This window comes from Balaenoptera borealis (genome assembly GCF_965194805.1).
Source record: "Balaenoptera borealis genome assembly, chromosome: 18".
Lineage (NCBI taxonomy): Eukaryota > Metazoa > Chordata > Mammalia > Artiodactyla > Balaenopteridae > Balaenoptera > Balaenoptera borealis.
In genome coordinates, this window is record NC_138877.1 from 10,752,956 (window position 1) to 10,774,809 (window position 21,854).

The window sequence follows — 21,854 nt, forward strand, 5'->3', positions numbered from 1 at the left end:
TTGCATGTGTGACAACACTTCATTCCAGGCCGTGGACATTATTATTTTTCTTCCCACTTTAAATGAGGAAACAGGCTTACAAAGTTCATAGAACTTGCTCAAGATCACACAGCCAATCCACGCTGGAATTAGGATTTGAACCCCGGTCCAGAGAACACCAAAGCCCATGTTTTCTTTCAATGCACATTGCATCTGCAAACTACAAGTTTTAGAAAATGCACAGCCTCCCAAAGCCAAAGGAAAGTTGTCTGAGAGAGTCTTTCTCTCATAAATCAAGGCTCTGAAGACTTCCTAAGTCTTGTTTCACCCTTAATGAATAATGGACATTTTCATTACTTTCAAGTGTTGGCTATGGTAAATTATTCATTAAGGGTGAAACAAAATTCATTAGCTGAGTAAAAAATACAAAGTAAAATTATCGACACCTCAGAATAGCAGAAAAATAAGAGGGAAAAGTGGAGTTTAAAATGAGCCTAATTAATTACATAGATTCCCTCATAGTATATCAAATACATAAAAAGAAAATACAAAATAAAGGTAAGAATTAGGATACTTTGTCTATTTGGGAACCAACTAAAAACAAAACAAGGGGCTTCCCTGGTGGCGCAGTGGTTGAGAGTCTGCCTGCCAATGCAGGGGACACGGGTTCGAGCCCTGGTCGGGGAAGATCCCACATGCCGCGGAGCAACTGGGCCCCTGAGCCACAACTACTGAGCCTGTGCGTCTGGAGCCTGTGCTCCACAACAAGAGAGGCCGCGACAGTGAGAGGCCTGCGCACCGCGATGAAGAGGGGCCCCCGCTTGCCGCAACTGGAGAAAGCCCTCGCACAGAAACTAAGACCCAACACAGCCAGAAATAAATAAATAAATAAATTTATTAAAAAACAAAACAAAACAAAACAAAAAAAAAAACAAGACCACAGAGTGGCACATTATTCCCATATCCATGAGGGGTGGTATAAATTATTATTCAAGGAAGAGAAGCAAATGTGGTGATGTTTTGTGTCCAACTGAGGACTAAAGAGCTGGGGCTTGCTTTGTATGGCTCCTGTGTTCAGGCCCAGAGGTCCCTAACAGGTACCCTGACATCACTTAGCCACGACAGAACTGAGGATGACACCTTCTATCTGAATTAATTTCACATCGATTCTTTTTTCTTTTGATAATATCACTGAATAGCAGGAGCTGGTATTATTCCCATTTGATAGATGAAGAAACTGAGGCACCAAGAGGTTAAATAAAAGCATGCATGGTCACCAGGTTACATGGTCACCTCGATGACCTCAGGGTAATCTAGGACACAAAGGTGTCCTAGAACCAGGCCTCCTGCCTTCCAGTCCCCCAAGCTTGGTTTCTCTTTCCACTGGAAACATCATTATTCTACTTAAGACTCACATTGGCCCTTTGTATTCAAAATTCATTTCCCCTGCAAAGTTTTACAGCTGCACGTAATTCATGTGTCCGGTTGTTTTATCCATGATTTAGGCTGCTTGTATTGAAGAAGCAGCACTATATATACTATGAGTTATCTCTTTAAAAACCCAATTATTTGGGAAAAGCTCAAATCCCAATCAATTACCAAAGAATTAACCTTTTCTCCTTAAAAACTCCCTTCCCTGAGCACTCACACAAGCGCAGTCAGTTCATCAATCTCTTTATGTAAATAGTCATGCAACAAGGGAGGAGGTCTGTTTATTATTTTCGATCCTGTTTTTGCTTCTGGCAAAATTGCACAAACAGCAGAAGTTGGCAGAACATTGATATTTTCTTCTGACTGACTACTGTTCTCCAGCTACAAGTGCAGTACAAGGGCAGAGCACAACTGCGACTATTCTGGTCTGCAGGCCTCAGCCGTGACTGAGGTCAAAACTGCAAAATCTGGAAAAAAAAAAAAAGCTCTATCCAGGGCTTCTCTCCGCAAATGGAGACCCTGGCTTAACACATGCTTTCCTTCCACTATAGAACTGATGAGTTCAAGATCCAGAGTCCAGAGAACACCACAGGTCTGACCTAATTCCCATCTCAATTCTCACTTGCAAAGGCCCACGGTGAAGATCACATGAGCCGCTGAGCTCCGGGGCCCTAAGAGCCCTGGGGAAACCGGAGGGAGTATGGACATTGACCCCCAGCACCTTCTAGGAAGAAGGGCGGCATTTTGCAGGGTCGGAAGTAGGGAAAGGAGGTTGGGGGTGGAGGAATTCGTTCTTTCCCTGTTATGCTTATTCCTACCTAACCTTGCTAGACTCCTTACCAAAGGCCAAATGCTGCTGCCGTGTTGTTTACTTTGGACAGAGCGCCCTTGATGAAGAGTAGCCAACCCTCAAGAGAGGGGTGGGAGGGTAGTTAGTATATAGGATGATCACGAGGAATTGCTGCTGGTTTTGGAGGTAAAGTCCTCCAATAACTTGAGGGACTGGTGGAGGAGAAGGGGGAGGGCTGAGAAGGTCCAAAGTGATGAAAAAAAACAAAACACCCTGCTTGGATTCAAGGTAGACATGCTTACATAATTATGAGGGTGCTGGTGTTGTCAGTGGTAAGTTGACATAGGCTTCTGAAACACAGACTTGAGTTCAAAGTCCAGCTCTGCCACCTACTTGCTGGAGGACTTTGGGAAAGTTATTTAACATTCTGAGTCTTTGTTTACTCATCTGGAAAATGAACATCATAAGGCCTTGAGTGTTAGGCCTTACTATGTTTATTTTCCAGATGAGTAAATTTAACTCTCAAGTCTTCATGAAAATTAAATAAAAAAGCAATAAATGCAATGCCAAAAACAGTCCCTGGTACATAATAGGGAGCCCCCAGTAAGAGCAGGTATAAGTATACTGTCTGTGTTTTAAATCTTGTAAACTTTTCAAGAGCTAAAATTTGTGGCATAAATTTATAAAAAGTCAGATCATCAACCCCAGACCCAAATATTTGATCTAAATGCACAGAAATGTTGATACATTATTTTGCCTCTCCATGACAAACCCCAACTTTCACTCTTCTTTTCACTTGGGTGACCCAGTGGAAAAGTTCTGCCCCAGTCCAGGAGGTATGGCTCACCTGTACCTCTGGACACAGCTGCATAGACTCCAGCAGCCAGGAGGAAGCATGACTGACAGTTAAGAGCTGAAAAGAACCTGTCTCAATTCCACGTCATTCCTGCCTTACAGAACAAAGCACCAGGCTTCAGAGAACAGAAGCTACAGTGTCCAGGGCCAGTTCTGCTCAAGTGACCAGTGACCAACGATGGGAGATGGACACAAAAGTGAGAGGAGAAGCCTCACGTGAAACAGAAATAGAATGGCTCCATCAGAAACTGAACTGTAAAGCTGGAGGTGAGGAAGTAATTTTACTCTACGTGGAAGGGGGAAAGGAAAAAGTTGGACTCTGAAACCATCTCTACTCTACCAGTTAGTTAATGTTTGACAACCGTATTGCTCACTGCCAAGTTTCCTTATTCGATCAAGTGAGCCTATACTTATCTATAGAGTCCACTCAGGGAAATGTACTTTTCCATACAGCAAAACCAAGTGAAAATCTACTGCCAAAGGAACAACTTAGGTAAAGGAGACTAGAAACGTCTCAAAGTAGGAAAGCTTGCATATGCATTTGTCAGGTCTCTGAAAGATTCTAGGGAACACAGCTTCCTAATCCAAGATGATCAGTACTATCTTACACTCATATTCAAACAGATAATCCATATGGAGTTGCTCCACAAAATGTCACACATTCTACCAGTGAAGGCATTACCGTTATAATAGCTTTTCAGGGTTTCCAGGATGCCATACGCAGACATCAAATATTTTATCCTATAAAACAAGGCTTTTACTAAGTTCAAGATTAACATTTATGTTATGATATAAAAAGACTGGACTAACTAATGTTTCTACTCTTTGTTGGTTGGGGGGCACCAAAATGGAGGAGGACCTAAGACTACATATATTCCATAAATAAAGGAAGCAAAAGAATCCACGTTGATTTAGTCCATTCAACTCGAAGGACAAATTTCAGCAAATGTTAATTTCATATCCATATGCAGTCGTTCGCAGCGGAGGAATTCAACAATATGAAGAATATTCTTGAATGAAAAGGAATGAAATCCTTAGAGGAAATGGGCAATGAAAGCTTCTTAAATAATTTGCTTGAATTAGTTCGAGAAACAGAGAGCTTAGTTTTTAAATTGCCAACTGATCATTACAAAGTTTATCTACATTTTACAGCATTTCTTTTCTATGAACTCCTCTAAGCAAAGACCACTGTAATACTGGAAAGTTTCTACAAAATTAAGAAAAATCTCAAAGTTAAGTTCTCAGTTTAGAAAAATCACAACATGTTGAGAGGGGAACTCAGACATTATAGATAAAAACCATCAGATATATAGACATAACCCTCTATTACTGGCTAATGAGGCTGGTCTAGGGCCTTGCTCCCACCCTCACACACTGATAGCCTCCCTGGCCTTTCACTCCAGCCTACTGAGAGCACAGCCCCTTTTCCTCCAGCACTGCTGCCCTCTCTCAGCTTTACAGTTTACCAGCAAGTCATTCCCAGAGCCGGGAACATTTCCTGCCTATTTTATTGGCAGAAGGTGGGGGTCAACAGACTTTGCTATTTATCTTTATGAGTTGAAATGTGGCCTAAACCCATCACTTTAGGTCAGTTCAGAGCAACTAAGAATAACTGCTGTGCCCACGAAACCACACTTGGGAACGACAATGGTTTTCATTACAGCTTAAGATAAAAAACAAAAGAACAACAGCAACAGCAAAAAACCCCACCTTTTGTTTCAGGTTTTGTGGTGGATACTTTTTGAGGACACAGGAAATGTGGCGAGAGGTATGCCTGCCTTAGTAAACTTGGTATATAGTACATAATTTACTCTTCGTTTGCTGATACAATACCTTGAAGGGCCCTATGTACATGGATGTTTGTTTAATATAAATATTGATATATTTTCTTATATTGAGCACTTAGTATGTGCCAGGCACTGTGTTCTGTGTTTAACTGCATTCTCTCATTTATTGCAATAACTATGAGATAGTGGCTATTACTAGCTCCTTTTTGCCCGCAGAAGAAATGAAGCTTAGAAATGTTAAGTAACTTGGCCAAGGTCACTCTGCTAGGGAGAAACAGAGCTGAAGTTTAAACTCAAGCTGCATGACTCCAAAGGCCTCCGATTGTTTCAGTAGTAGGTGTAGAAAGTTCAAAGTTTAGGTTAAATGAACAGTGTCCCTAGGACATTCTTGATGCCACGATCAAGAGCAGAAAGTGTTTCTTGAAATTCAATCAACATGTTTCAATTACTTGCCCCGAAGAATACAGATTTCATCATCCCATCAACAGAATAACTCCTGGAAGATTGTCCTAGAAGAAGGCAAGAAACAAATGCCCATCTCTCTAATGCTTTGTGCTACATTTCATGAACTGTTCCAAGCAATTCCAACGGATTGGCTGCCCTGGCCAGTATAATACATAAGAATTCAAATGTGGAATTACATCACACTCAGTATTGGGACCAACAGATAATAAACTCACTCACTGAAATTCTTTTGCGGTCTTCTTCAAGATATCCTGCAAGACTGATTTCCCTTCTTTCTGGCCAAGTTTTTTCCCCCTCCTTCTTCTAGGAAGCCAGTAATAAAAACATCTAAGCAGCTTTATCTGCCTTAGACCTTCCTCCTAAAAGCACAGCAGAGAGAAAGGAATACTAATAGTGAAAATAGGAAAGTGCAGGGAAAGGGTGGTAGCAGACTCTCCTATCCAAAGAGATCAATGTAGCAGCGAAGGCGATTTGATTAGTAAGAAATTATTATACACAACACATGGTCCTCCAAGTTATACCTTGCAACGGATTTCATTCTCTATTTTGAGAAATGCATTTAGCAGGAAATGTATTGTGTCCTTCAAAGCATTCCGGAGAGATTTAAATTCCTCTACTAAGAACTCTAGTCTTATTTAGGTGAGAATGGTTGGAATATCATTGTCATTGGAATTGTAAATCCTTATTTCTTACAGTAATTTTAAATATTATAAATAATTTGGAGGTAGTAAAACCTTCAGAGGAAAATATGATTTTATGACTATCGTATTTTTTTCCAGTGTGTCATTTGGTGAATACAAATGCACGTGAAATGCTACTGTTCACTTATAGAGATTGACTACTAATCCAAGGTTCTTGTCATCCATATGCATGATTTTCAAAATTACCACGAAGAGGAGACTTGGAATGCAGGAAGAGAATGCCTTCTTCAGCTCAAGATACTGATATGTAAATTAGTTACTGGGTGACTGCTGAGTCCCTTTACAATCTCCACTCTCTCCTCTACACTGTTTCACCCTAGTGTTTTATCAGAATGTTAGAGACAAGGCAATGCAAATCATTGGTATTTTAATCAGCTCTGCCTCTGTCAGACCTTTAAAATTATCAGGATTCCTATGGCTTGTGAGGGAAGTCATTTGAGAGTCTAGCCAGACATTTCGGATTTATTTCTATTGATTTCCTTTTTCTAACAGCATTAGCATGTTCTGTAATTTTAAGTTATTTTCCAACCATTCCATTTAAATTCCTTTTGATCCTAAGCTTCTCTAAAAAAGAGAATTCATGTCTTTTCAAACAATAGTGTATAAATTTTCACAGTAATCTGTGTGTCTGCCCTTCCCTAGACTGCACCATTCTACAGTGATTGCTCTGGCCCTGTGTGACTTTACAACATGGGGATTTGGGCTACACGGTATGGCTAATTCTCCATGCATTCTGTTGCAGCTTTTTGATATTCTGTGGATTTCTCTCAAAAAGCATCAGTCATAATGCAAATGCTAACTTGTTATCTCTTTGCCAGCAGGAGGAAAAATACCTTAAGAATATTTGTAGTCTTCATGGGAAACTTGGTAAGTTGCTTATACAACTAGACCAAACAGATTTTACTAATAAAAATGACCTATTATCTATCAGTTCACTTTATTCTGTCGTTCTGAGGGAGACTTTATGTAACCAAGGATACGTTTGGCCCTTCAAGTCAGAAACTGACTCTGAGCCACCCATCAAAGTTTGAGCTTCCAGGAGTCCACCTCTCCCATCACCTAGAGCCAGGGAGAATTTGAGATTCCTAAAGAGTTTCCTGTTTCTTTCCTATGGGGCTGTGACTCCACTTTCCAGCAGTAATGGAATATTCTGAATTAGCTGCTGTAACTTCCGACCCCTTTGGAACTCAACTAGGACTTTGGCTTTATCGTAGATCCAGAGCTAAAAAGTAATCACTTCTTCCTCCTGGCCCAGCAGTACCTATCTTGTAGGGTTACTTGAAGATTGTTTGTATTCTTTTTATTATAATGATTAACTCTGCCCATATACCTACTCCTTCAGTTTTCTGATGGGCAAATGTGCAGGGGGCACTTAATCAGGTTAGGATCTTCCTTTGGTTGTTAATTTTCATAAAAGATATCCATCCTGCCTTAACCCAGTTGATTTTTAAAGTATGTGGAGCTGGCCTTATTTGAAAACAGAATACTTGCAATGTTACTTTATAAGATACAATCTCAAATTATCAATTCATTCAAGAAATATGTTCAAAGAGAATTATCTGAATGGACCACCAGCCCTCCACTTGCCTAAACCAGACTTTCCAAAATGTGTTCCCCAGGGAACATTGATTTTACATGATGTCACTTCCTGGTATCCAGTATAAAATGGTTTCATGATGAAATATGGAAATATGCCAGTTTAAACAAAGTTAAATTACTTTCTGCAGGATTTCTCTGAGCCTTTCATAAATGTGAATTTCCAAGAAGAGAAGGAGGATGCAGTATTTCCCCAAATTACTTAACCACAGACATATTTTCCTCCTGCCTATCTATCTATCTGTCCATCCATCCATCCATCCATGTAACTAGAGTTCTGAGAATGAGACATAGAGAAATTGTCTCTAGACAGTTTCCATGCTATTTCTAGATTAAGCCAGAGAATCAGAGGATTACCTACAGAACCTCCTTGTTTTGATCCGTCCACCCCATCCTCGAATATTTTTACTGAATTATAATTTGTTGTTATGCCCCCACTTCCACTGCAGGATGCTATAAGAGATTTGCTATTGATTTCACTATAGGAATGTTTAAAAGCACCATCCACTATGGTTTGTAGTCTCTTTATGGGATTTTTTATGAGAAACTGCTCTTGTATATCAAATCCTTAGGAGAAAATTCTCCCAAATATCAAGTCCCAGGGAAAGTTGTGCTGGTATGTTTTTACCTTATGGACATGGCAAATCTTCCCTGATCACGTTTTCCTCTTTTCTTAGATTAGGAAGGCTCAAGCTAAATCTGCAGCCTGCTTTTAATAATTATTCAGGGCCTTACACTGTAAATTTTTATATAATATCTCTTCCTAGTTTTATCTTATTAATTGACCTACATTTTTCTTTTCACCAGATTTATCTTTTTTTAACTGAGTTGTATCTTCTTCTCTAAACTACCTCAAATCCTTTAGGTAATGAGGTAGAATGTAAATTAATACGTAATGTCTTTACCCATACCAAAATCATATTCAGATTGCCCGAGGAGATAGAAAATGATTATTACATGATCCTCATTTCATTCAAATATCTGGTGTGCAAAATGCATGGTTGTCTTCTTATGTCTTCTTCCCTAGTCTCAGCACCTCGTTCTCATAGCTAATGAAATGTAGAGACAGAGCACATCCCTCTTAATGATATGTTTTCACTAAATTTCCATTTATTTTCCTTTATACAGGAAGTTTACTAAAACCCACTTGTCATTTTCTCTCTTTCTAAATTTGTCTGGGCCACCAATTGATATTGCTCAGACCACTAGTGGTGATTTTTTTTTCTAACTTGTGCTTCTAAATCGGCCATGATTAGGTTGTTAGGGAAATGGGGAATCCTGTTTTATAAAAGTTGACCAGTGTCCCAAATTTACTAAGAATTAAAGCACTGATTATAGTGGGGGGGAAGATACGAGAAAAAAATGAATCTCTATTCACTTAAACTAATGTCACAAAATCCAGATTTGGCAATTGCCTGCATCTGGGATGGGTGTTTATAAATTCAGAACTAATAAAAGCCGTGAAGTGCAGCTATGAAAGTTAAACTCTCAAGTTTTATATGTGTATAAGCATATTGCTCTTTGCTAATTTCTTTCTAGTACTTATTTCTTGACTGCTCATATTTTTACTATGTGATGATTTTTAAAATGTTATTCAAAGTTAGTTGACTTAATTCACTTAACAGATTTTCCTGTAACTTCTGGTTAAACAGTATCCTTTGTGTATAGTGATGTACTTTGTGTACAGTCACCAGCACTGAATAGAAAGAGGCTCTGATTCATGAAATGTGAATTTGTGACAGTTTTTTTTTTTTTTTAAAGAACTTGAGCAACACATGACTGATGCATGCTTACCCTGTTTTCTGTGTTCCATCTCTCTTTCTGCCAGTGTATTCATCCTCCATTTCTGAACGTAGCTGAGAAAGAGAATGCTAAGCATAGAGAAAAGGCAATTCCAAAAGGTTGTCTAATTTTGGCTGATGCTACCCAGTTGGTGGAGGTCTCCTACACCAGGGATGAGAAATGCCACCACTTAGGTTGGGCAAATCCCCAAGATATCATTTGACTTGATGGAGGAATGAGAGAGAATACATCACTAATGCCCAGTTCCATTCCCTGCGAACATAAAAAAGCAGTTTACTCCACTCTAGTTGAGTTCAACTCAAGTGCTATCTCTAAAAAGAGTGTCAGGTCAAAAGTCAATGAATGTGCAAGATCAATTTTCACTAATTCTGCTAGTAGGGAAATTTCCACATTTTGCATTTACTATCAAGAAAAGAGGTCTTTTGTGAGCTTGGGGATCCACCTACGTTAACGCTCTCAGATCCCTACGGTCCTTGCAATAGGCCAGGCATTGCAATAACTCCATTTTACAGTCCAGGACTCCTGATAAAGAAAGGTTTTCACAGGTTTCTTTATAAATATAGGTTGTACTGACATTTAAATAGTCCACAAGACCGGACATCCTAACGTTCTTATTAAATGGATAACGAGAGCACTAACCAGGTATCAAAGAAGTATGTCCGGGTAGATGTTGAATGACATAATAAGGAAAATGTAAATAAGAATCATCTTTCTCTTAAAGTAATAACCTGTGATCACAGAATCCTAGAATTTTAGAGATGATGGGAACTTCACATTTATTTAATCCAACCTCTTTGTTTTATGGAAGAAGAAAAGAATGCCCAGAGAAGTTGTGACTTGCCCCAGATCACACAATTAATTAGCATCAGAAGTAGAACTAAAATCTGATTTCCATCTTACCATTTCCTTGACAAGATGTAGAAAAATTATAAGCCATTGATTTATTCCACATTAGACAGCTGCTCTGTTTCCTTTTTGGCTTCTGTTACTTTAGGTTTAAATTTCCCTGCTTTACACACTCTTGTTCAAGGAGTTATTGAGTCAACTACAGAAAGACCTTGGGAACCATAGTCATACCATCTCATTTTCTCATCAAGAAATGAAGGCTCAGTGAAGTTCTGAAACTTGCCTGGTAAAAGAATGAGAGAGTTTCTAAATAGAGCCTGCATCCCTGTCCCTTTTTTTCTATAGTTCAATGGACTTTATTGCAGTCTGGTCCATATCATGCTGTTTAAAGCATTACAATATTTTTTTAAGTTTAAAAGTATGATGAATTCTTTCACAAAGCAAGTAATCACACTTACACATTTGCTTAAATTTGGATTTTCCGAGTAACATGCGTGTGTATAGACTTTAAGCATGATGCACATGTAGCCAATAAATCATAACCATCTAATGACATAAGATCCCAATTCACCCCTTCCATGGCCTAACATACTCTTCCTCCACCTCCTCAGCAACCTCCCTCTTGTCCATTCCAAGAGCCTGCTGGTAAGGGAAATAAGGACCGTTACTATTTTCATTCTCTCTCCCTATAACAATTTCCCCATTGATTCAGCAAGATTGTGGGGCAAGGATCATGGGCAGTATGACTTGTGTGATAAGCTTTCACTCTGCAAAACACCCTATTTTAAACACCACTTCTCTTTTTCACTGGACTTAAAACTCCAGAACTAAGAAGATGGCTAGAGAAATGATGAATGTATATTTTGGAGCATACCCTAAGAGAAGCAAGTTTAGATTCATCCTGGGTTTGAGCAACTAATTCTGATCCTATGTATCATCAAAGATTCCTTTATTTCTCTTCCCTGTTTTTCCCTCTCATGAGTGGATCTGCTGTTGAATCATGTCTATGCCTTTCAACGATTATCTCACTGTAATGAGGTCATTGGGGAGCAACTTACTCTTGTTTGCACTGTTCCCAACAGCCATGAAAGACTATAAGTGTTGACCCCCAAATTATATTAACATAATGCTAAATCTTCCTTGAAAGATGTATAGCAGAGTAAACAATCTTAATGATGTGGCTGTCATTTCAAGATACCAATATGTGAGTTACAAAAAATATTGGTGTTATTAATTTAATATGCACTTGATAATCTTTAATTGAATGATTATGGGCCATTAGTATAATAACCTGACATTGTATACTATTGGGTACTAACTGCTCAAGGAAGGTAAAACACATAGCAGTTTGCTTCCACTAGAGAAATAAGACCTGACCAGAAATCTCACAGTGATTCTGTAACATGGTTCATTGCTGTATCTTGAGTAGAAAAGATTGAAATATTATATAATCCAGAAATCAACCATAGGTTCAGTAGTTTAACACTCACTATAAAAACTAAAAAATGGTTTGGAGTATTATTGACCATGGTCACTAGCTAAGATACATTCAAATACCAGCTCCTACTATGTAACTTTGGAGAGTTTATTTGAACTCTATGTACTTCTGTTTTCTCACCTTTAAAATGGGTATAATAACAGTACTTACCTACAAGAATTTATTTTTTGAGGATAAAATAAATTGGAATATATATAAAGTGCTCTGAGCAGTGCATGATACACTGTAAATGCTCAATCAATATTCTCTATTACAGTAAACCAATCTACTCATACAGTAAACCCAGTAAAACCATTTTGCTTCTGCTTTTTCAGTGTCTTACGACACAATCGTGCATTGTATTATTAACTCATTATTAACAAATAATGAGTTCCTAATCACTGGATTGTTGGAATTCTTTCATGCTTCCCTATGATCCTAACTGTCACTTAATTTTTAGGCATTCATTAGCTTCAAACATTCCATTGCCCAGTATAAAAAAAAGTGAGTATGCTCAAATTTTCTAATTAGGCAAAATGAAACATAGACACAGAAAACATTTTCAATGATCATGCATGTGTTCATACAAGTCCTCAATGGAAAAATAATCTTCGTTCCAGAAAGAACATAATTTTTAATGAAATCAATCATTGCAAATTCATTTAAGGAGATTTACAAAGATATTTCAAACTAAGGAGATTTACAAAGATATTTCAAACTATTTGTATGCAATGTTTCTAACATAATACACTTTATAAGCATGCTGAGGAACATTTAGAGTACAGACTACAAATCATCAAATCATCACCAAACATTTACTGAGCCCCTATGTCCATAATGATGATGACGTCTGGTAAAGCACCATTGTCAGAAATCTCTAAAACTAAAATGGAGCTGGTTTTTATTATAAGCCTAGTGTATTTTTAAATCAAGCCACAGGGAAATAATTACTTTTGTTTCTATTCAATCAAGACATGCACACAGAGTTTGTGGAATGACATAATATCCTTCCTGAAATCAGACCGGTATGTAGGACCAGTATCCTTCACACATAACCAGTTCCTGAACCTTTAAAAACAAATTCTAATTTCCAAGGAAACAATCTCATCAAATGCTGCTCACTAGAATACATATTGTTCCTTTTGGAAACATTACAATAAGATTTTTCATGATTACAAACCCCAACTTCCCCTCTAAAATTCAATATAATCTTGAACTCATTTATTTAAGTGGAAATTGTATTTTTATAATGGCTCTAGAATATCCTGGTCAACTTATGTATCACCAATATAATAATTTAGTTATTTAGAAGTCTGGGAGGGGGTGGTTATAAACTTCATAAACTTATTGTACATGTGTAGTATGTGTGTGTGTCTTTTAAATGGGCACCAGAAGTTTCTTAGGAATGTTCACCTTTCTACTTTCTACAAACCTATCCTAAGATAAAGCGCATGTTTTAAACTATTTTTGGAGAATGATGAGTTTTAGTGATTTTTTTTTTCCCCCTGAGAATAAAAAGGAACACGTAGCAACTTGTAATCAATATCCTCTCCTCTCTGCCTTATAAAGCTGGTGCTTCTGTCACAAGATTTGCTTTGACATTAGCAGACACTTATCCTTTACCAGAAAAACAGTATCAACAAATCAGCGGCAACTGCTGACATAAACGTACAAATAGGCAGAGAATGTGACACTGGTTGTCAGCCCAAGGCCCTTAAGAATAGAATTTTAACTTTCTCCTGTCACTAAGAGTGTTCTAAAGAATCTAGGCAGGGTGGAAGTTAGTTTCCCCCCCTCTCCTAATTAAATAAACAAGTGTCCAAGTTTTAAATGTGACAGAGTGTGTGGAACTTGTCACATTAAAAAATGAAAAGCTCCTAAAATACATACTGAGGAAACCTGTCTCATTTATTCTGTAGAGACACATAAGTCTTGGAAATTTATGATTCACTGTCCTACCGTGAAGTTTTTTGTGGACTTTACGTTGAGTTATGTGGCAGCTAAGTGCTGTCACTGTTTGCTTGAAACTGCAGCCTGAAGTTATTTCTGAAAGGTATGCGCAGCTTCGCATAGAAATCCGTATGTTGTAAAGTGAAAACAATAATTTTAAAAACTGGGTTAGCATGAAAGAGAGCCAACAGAAATCAGAATTAGCAACAGCCTTCCACTACCGGCGACTCACCTTGTTGAATTTTAGTCACTAGCTGATGGCGTGCTAGAATCCGGCTCATCCTGTAAGGAGAGCGTCTCGCAGTCTGATCAAATCGCAAATACATCTCCTGGCCCTCAGGTGTCATGGCATTTAGATAGTAGCAACCTGAAGCTGGGTTCCTGGGTCCCTGACTGAACATCCCGGCAGATTTTCTTTTGCCCTCAGTCTGCCCTGTGGCTGTTTCCGTCTGCCTTCAGTCTCAGTCACAGAGCGAGGCACCCAGCCCAGCAGAGCTCAGCAGACCCAGCGATTTTTAAAAAGAAAAAGGAGTGCCAAAAGCCACAACTCAGAATTCCAACCCCCGGCCTCACGTGACCTCGCAGAGCCAATCAGAGGAAGACAGGAGATGGGACGGTCCACAGTCGGCCCCAAGCCCCGGAGAGAGGCAGGTCCAGCCTCTCTGATCCCCACACAATGCGGGAAGCCAATGCGAGTACTGCCCTGCCTCTGAGCTGACTAAGCCCCGAGAAGCAGCACTCACTGAAAGAGTTCAAAGGAAAAGAGAGAGGGAAGAGGAAAGGCAGCAGAAGAAAAATAAGCCCTGGGCATAGGAAATCAATCTTTCTGGTTGTAAGGGTTAGAGAAAGCACACTCGCCTTCTCCAAGGCAGCTAAAAGATGGATGTGAGAAACAACTTAAATGAAAAACTACTTCAAATAAGCATAAACAGCTTAGCATAAATTACCACCCTTCATTACAAAGAAATAAATAAAGCTTTTCCAGTGAAAAGTGAACTTCAAGTGCTTTAAGGCCCTGAGTAAATACACTCCAGGCCCCTGACCCTCTGCATGGGAAGTTGAGAGCTCTCACAGATGAGACTGGCAGAGGCAAGAGCACAAGTGTATTTGTTAAGTATCTACCCCTTTAAATTTACCACTTCTCCAATTTTTAGTCACCCAGAAGTAAAGTACTTTTGAAGTACCTCTCACATTTAAGACACTGCCAGGAATCATTGTAAAGATGCAGATTCATGCAATGCTGCTGTTGCCAAGCTGCTCGGGATCAATAGAGAAGTTATGCAAAAGCATATAACACAGGCCTTATGTGAAAGGGGCCTCAAGAAAGACACAAGAGCAATATTAGAGGAAGCAATATTATTTTTGACTGGGGTGACGAGAGCAGGCCACACAGAGGAAGAGACGTTTGGGTGGGCTTTAAAAAAATGGGTAGGATTCTGACAGGCAGAGACTGAGGAGGGCTTTGCAGGAGGGTCTGTGCCCACATGTGTGGAGATCGGGGACCAGTGTGTGTTTAAGGAAAACGTGAGTAATTCCACTTGGCCATATCCGAGTATACATATGGGGGTAATTAGCATTTTTCCCCTATTTTTTCTCTTTAATATTGTTTGATGTAAAGAGGAAAAAAGTCCATAGAAAACATGTTATCAAATTCTGAACCTGGGGCTGAGGGAATAAAGTTCTTTGAAAAAGAGGCATAAGGCCAAGTTCTTATATTTGGTTGTCTCAAACTGAAACATAGCCTGGCCTGGGATTTGGAATCCTAATAATGAAAAACTTTCAATTGAAAGTTCAACAGGACTTAAATTAGGTCCTCGATTCTTGCTGCTGTGGCTAACGGTGGTCAGTCCTAACATCTTTCCCTGTGGGAACTTCGCAATTTTGAGAAGCAGCTCATTTCATGTAAATATCTTACTAGGTAAATGAGCACATTAATAAAGATCCCTAGGGCCTACACTGGAATGTACTCTCTCTCATGGCAAATGTGAGCCTCTTCCGATAATTATGCAAGAGTAAGTAAGGGTCAGGTTTTCAAGTCAGCGTTGATGCAGGAAAGGAAAGGGGTGTTCCTTTTTCATTTTTATTTAGGATTTGATCAGAGTTTTTCTATTCCAGGGGATCTTTTGTGGATGGTGAAAGGGATCTAAGATCTAGCGACTCTGGTATGCCAGAAGCCTGGGCATGAATGGCAGACAGGCTTGGCACTCCACTGCAGTATTAGATGCTTGTGAGGTCCAATCCCCAAGCTCAGATCCAGCACTGGCTGCCATCTGATGGAGATGCTGATGTCAGCAACCTTGTGTACATGCTTTCAGTTTGATAGTCCAGTGTTGGGGACGTCCCTGCCGTAAACACCTGCCAGTTATCACTTTTCAATGGAAGAGTGTAGAAGAAGAGTAGAGAGAGAAAGAAGAGCGGATCATGGGACTTGGGAACTTTGCATATGTGCTGGGAAACCAAGCAAAGGGAAGGAAAAGGCAGGAAATGATATGTAGTTGCTTTTTAGCTGTGGATAACACTTAAAGAAAGACTGACCATTCCCAGTGCCAACCCTGGAGTTTAACACTGACTTGGCTGCATTTTAAAAGTAAATGGAATGATTCTTCCTGAGAAGCACTGCACTGTATCCTGGCCAGGTTACTATTTAAAAAAAAAAAAAAAAAAATCACCATGCCTCCTTTTTGCATAATAATGAATACATGAACATGTTGAAAGTCCTGAGGTGTTTTGTTCTGAAAACATCAAGATCATAAATATGTACTCTTTGATATATATAAGCAGATACAACAACATGAAACATAGTATTTCATAGGAGACGGCAATGAAGAACAAGAATTGAATGTAAATTAGGGAGAAAAAAGAAGAATTTGAATTTCCTAATTAAAAGAAAGACAATTTAGCGTAAAGCCCAATTTTTCTAAAAATCAGTCTGATTTTTAATAAAGGGATCTATGAAGGATCATGTATCAATATATTTGTCTTCCCTGTCCAACTTATTTTTTATGGTTAAGGTAGTAGTATCTATAAATCCATGCAACTACTCACCATGGTTTTGCCATTTTGTGTCCAAAATACCATATTTAAAGCAGATAGGTAAGCTTATTTTCTCATTAGCATCATTATTGCCTTGTTTTATGCTAATGTATTGCTATGAAATCTGAGCCCTTTCAGTGAATTTTTTTCATCATTTGGTCCCAGTGTTAGAAGAATCACGGCTGGGTGGGCAGTTCTGTTCTGCTTGTTATAAATGTAAATTCAAGAAACTGCTGACAATCTTCCCTGGGCTGAAATGTCCTCCATGCATCTCATGGAGAGAGCTCTTGCTCTTGACTGGTGAGTTGAGTGAGGACCAAAGGAACCAGAGAGAGGGAGAGAGTGCTGAAAACCCAAGATGCTGGATTTCCTCCGTTCCAGTTCCTTCAAAAATGAGGAAAATGGATGGTACTAGTTTTTAGTTTTCACCTACTTTTCCTCTCTCCTAATTTGGTCATCAAGAAGAATCTTCACTCAGACTATTTCAGGGATGGGATAAACAGATGAATATTGGGAGCCAACAAGAACAATGAACAGGGGAATGGAAAAGGGAGAGTGGCTAACAATGCTAGGCACCTACTGAGTGCTAAGCCTTATGCTATCTACATTTCATGTGTGTAATTAATCTCCACGGCAACCCTTTGTGCTATCCTATTTTGTGGAAAAGGAAATTAAGACTCCCAGAGGTGAAGCAATGTCCCAGGTCATATAGCAACCAAGTGCAGAGCCTCTGTGTATCTCCAAGCTGATGATATTTTAACTCTTTCCACTGTTACACGTGAGGGACGGGGAAGGAAAAACTGTGGCACTAAAATGGGGCTGGGGAAATTGGATAAGGGAGCAAATTTTCAGAAGAATGTACTGAAAATCATCTTAATCCTATTTAATTGTGTGTGATAGCGGGGTGGAAATATAGGTATAGGATGACTAAATTCTTGTGGTGGTTGAGATCGAGGTGTCTTTAGAGTAAGGTACATAGCCCAGAGCCTTTAACTAACCAGTGAGAACCATGGGCCCTCTCTGGAGTAACCAAAGACCAAGAACTGGAGACCCACCCATCCCTTCCCCAATCCTGAAGTGAAGAGGCAGCCTGACCACCTCTTTGTTTAACAACTCCTTTTTCGAAGGGTAGACTGTCCTCTGCTTTCTGCTCATCCTCAAGGCTAACTCTGCGTATTGCCTGGCCTCTTCCGTGGCATTTCTTCCTAATGCAAACACTCCAAATACAGTCAAAACTCTGAAATTTGACCTCTAAACAAAACTTTTGGTATTTAAAATTTTTAAGTCTTTTGATAGATGATCCCAGATCAGCGCTCGATGGAATTTTGTGTACACATGGCAGAAAGCAAGGAGCGCTTTCACAGAAGCCAGGAATGGCTCACTGTGCTTTCATCTGTCTGCTGCTCCTTCTATTCCTTCACACACATTCCAGCCTCCTCGTCAGCCTGTTCAGAGGGAGCCAAGGTAGTTCTGCCAAGTAGGAAAATGTTTGAGATACAAGTGGTCGGTAGAAAAAAAGCAGAACTGATCTGGAGGGCTGCTTTTAAATTACTTGAATCCAAAGGTTGTGGGTCAATGTCAAAGCCTTCCTGTGGGCTCTGAAGCTCATTTTCAGAATCTCTACTGATTGATTTGTGGTGTATGTGCCCCGTTCTTTGTCAATAAACCTTTTCAACATGCATACACCACATGCCCAAGGACCAATGCAGGCGAGCCAAGAATACTAACATTCGCAGCCGTGACCAGGACCCTCCACAAAAGGTTTCAGAGTGGATTCTCTTCTGACTCAGTTTCTCCACCTCTAGGCCGTGTCTCCCACTTGGAGTCCAGATCCTACTGCAAAGACTTGTGAGTGGTAATAGATTTTGTTTTTTTGCCTCTCGGCCCTTGCTACTCTCTTTAGTTAACTTCACCTTTGCAGGCCTCTGAGAGCGCATTCTCTGCCCTCATTCCATCCCCTGGGGACCATAGCCAACCATCAGCTCCAGTTCATATGGCCAGCGATCTGGTCTGACTTGTCCTGGGCTCTTTGCCCATACCCATCCATTGCAGCCAAACCAAAATTCTTTCACTTTTTTAAGTTGTTTCAAAGATCTGGAACTGTGTGATTTCCTACTCTCTCACCCTGTCAAAACCTATTGCCTGTGGAAACATTTTCATGACTAAGGCAAAACCTTTAGTATTAACAGTCATGTTAATACCTGTAAATAGTGGTTATGTGGCACATTAATTAGATCAGCTTGTTACATGCTAATAAGCAATCCAATTGTTCATTGCAACTATTATGGGCATAAAGTTTTTACATCTTGGATTTGGAAAGGATATTAAACATCTTCTAATCCAACCACTCACCTATTATACAAGTCACAGTCAGATCAATTAATGAATGCTTTACCCAACATATGTGAAGTATATTATCTCACTGAGGACTACAAGCTGTTTAAGAAAGTTTTTCCTTATAATTTCCATCCATTGGCTCTAATTCTGTCATTTGGAATTAGGACAAATCTATTCCTTCTTCCATATGCTTGTTCTTCAGACATTTTTAGAAAGCCAACCTGTCCCTTATAAGAATCTGCTTTCACAGGCTAAACATTCCTTCCCATCAAACCACACAACTTCTAACTATTCAGCAAGCTGATTGCTGTCTTTTGGATCTGCTCCAGTCTGTCAGTGTCTCTTTAAAAATATTGCTCCTACCCTAAACTTAGAGCTCTAGACATGGCCAAACACAGTAGTATATGGCATAGTGTGTGGGTACCTCCTGAACTCAAGGGATTGCACTCTTGCTGATTCAGTCTGAGATAATGAGCGGTTTTATTTTTTTAATCTATATTTACTCTATCGTTAATTCAGCATGGTATTAATTTGAATTAAGTAATTGAATGCCTGCACAGCACTGCAGTAAGTATGAAAGATATAATGGTGAATGCGATGTGGTCCTTGCCTCAAGGGACAGTGCCAGGGAAGACAGAAAGAAAACTCACCATTACACCAATGTTAAGTGCTGTGTGGGAGGCTATCTCCATTACCTCAGACTGTGTTAGAGTCAGTTCTATGTGGTGTTTCTGTGTCTTCATAAAATCTGTGTTAAATGAGTGTTCTCTATCCTGTACTTAACAAATGAGCTTTCAAACTTAAGAACAGGTCTTTAAACTTATTAAGATATTTTTAATTCCTGATTTTCTCCTCCAACTATTTAATTCTGCCTTGTTCTTTAAGGTAGCTAATGAAAATACCTCCATTATAAAAGTATAAAATAAACAGTTAAGTGTGTTTGGAAAAAGGTAAAGGAAAGGTGGAGACATAAGAAAGCCAAGTTCACAGACATACAAGCCACACAACCCTGTATATTTGCAGGAGGTGGCTGAAAATGTGGCTTAAGATTCCTAACAGACAAGCCAAAAGGGAAACAAGATCAATTACGAGATTTAACATATTCATAAGATAAAAACAAAGCAGTGATTCAAGATAAACACACATCACCAGATACTGAGACCCCCAGGGAAAATATTCCTGGGTCCTCACAAAGAATCAGCATCCTCAACGATATTGGATATGGTTAACAAACCTTAGTCCATGGTTTCTTAACTGACACTTCAGTGTCCACAATAGTATGATAACAAAGCACTATACAGGAAAATTAATTCTAGGAGGGCACCTCAGAAAACATGGTTTGAGTATGCTAGTCTCTGTGATCTTTTAAACTATGTGCTGAATCGTATCACTTCCCTGCTTAAAATACTCCAAGTTTTCTATTGCACCTGGAAAAAAATCCAGACTTCTTACTTGGCCCACGGGGTCCTGCGTGATCTATTCCCAGCTCACCCCTCCCACCTCATCACAGTCTCCTCACTAGCTTTCTCTAGACTTGGCTGCCTTAGAGTCTTCTTTCTACATGCTACTCCTCAGCCTGGAATGCTCTTCACGGAGCCCTTCCCATAGCTGGCTCCTTCTCAGCTTTCAAGCATCATCTTAAGTCATGCAGTCTCAGATGGGCCATCCTGTTCACTTTACCTAAGCGGAAGCAGCACCCCATGTGTTGGCTCTATAGCGCTTTCTAAATTTGTATTTACCTATTTATTTGCTAGGTAACCTATACGTTGCCTTACCTTCCCGGTAGACTGTCGTGTCTGGACCAGGTTTATTTCATGCACATTCTATGTGCCCACCACAAGGCCTAGCACATAGGAGGAAATCAATAGCGGTTGATTAAATAAATGATTGAGTAAAAAATTGAATAAACGATGATCTGAATTTTTCCAAGGATAAAATTTAGAATGCCTAGAGGAGTGAATGCATATATGTTAGGCAATATGCTGTTGCTACAACAACAACTTGGATTGGACAAGGATTGGACAGAAGATGATTCAAGGTTTTTTCCTCCAAAAGGAGCCTGAAATGCACATATTTTGCTTTGTTGTTTAGGGGCAAAAGTATATCCTTTGAGCATCAAACAGAGGACAGTTTAATTTTCACAAGTTCATTGTGAAAATAGGGAGCCTGGAGGAAATGAGCAACCCTTTCTCTACAGAGAGAGGCTGAAGGGCATAAAAAAAATTAATCTATCTTCCTTAGCTTTGAATCAGCCTCAAATTTTTATGCATGCCTGTTGTGCCTTCAATTAAAAAGTTGAACACCATTGGGCCAAGTGTTCTTCATGGACCCATTCTGCATCTGGGTTATCAACCCAACTTCATGCTCATAAACATCTTTTAATAATTCTTTAAAAAATTTTCTGGAGAGATTTAAATTAATTTATTAATTTATTGTCTGGTATTTCTAGAACCTATATATTTTTGCCCTGATAGAAAATAAATGTAATTGCTAGTTTGGGGTGTTTCTTTTCTTTTTTTTAAAGAATTGCTTAGATTATTAGACAGGATCTTTCAGTCCCTTAGGTGGAATTTGTCTGTTCTTAGAGACTTATTAGAGGCTTATCCTCATCTGCATCAGATTTGATTCTATAATCTCCTTCTCTGTCTTGAACAACAGTGAAGATATTTTCTTTATGTTGACTCAAATTATAATTTGAATATGAAAGGGAAACTTGCTCATTAAAGAAATCCTATGATGAATCCTTTGGGAAATTCTTTATTGATGCTCCAAAGTATCTGTTTTGTAAATGTTTGAGACTGCCC

At 39.2% G+C, this 21,854-nt stretch overlaps 1 protein-coding gene across 9 annotated transcripts in view; it reads right to left on the minus strand.

Annotated features, from left to right (window-relative positions):
- STARD13 (StAR related lipid transfer domain containing 13) overlaps positions 1-21,854 on the minus strand; it is a 391,062-nt gene that overhangs the window by 166,100 nt on the left and 203,108 nt on the right. For 2 of the 9 annotated variants that reach the window (XM_082365305.1, XM_082365303.1), the window contains exon 1: positions 13,913-13,987. The exons of 6 other annotated variants lie outside the window; for them this stretch is intronic. Coding sequence is in view for 1 of the 3 variants with exons in the window: in XM_082365300.1 (XP_082221426.1) it covers positions 13,913-14,081 (169 nt within the window). In the remaining 2 variants the exon portion in view is untranslated. Of the gene's footprint in view, positions 1-13,912; positions 20,854-21,854 lie in introns of those variants that run through there. One more of the 9 variants, XM_082365300.1, reaches the window with a different exon arrangement.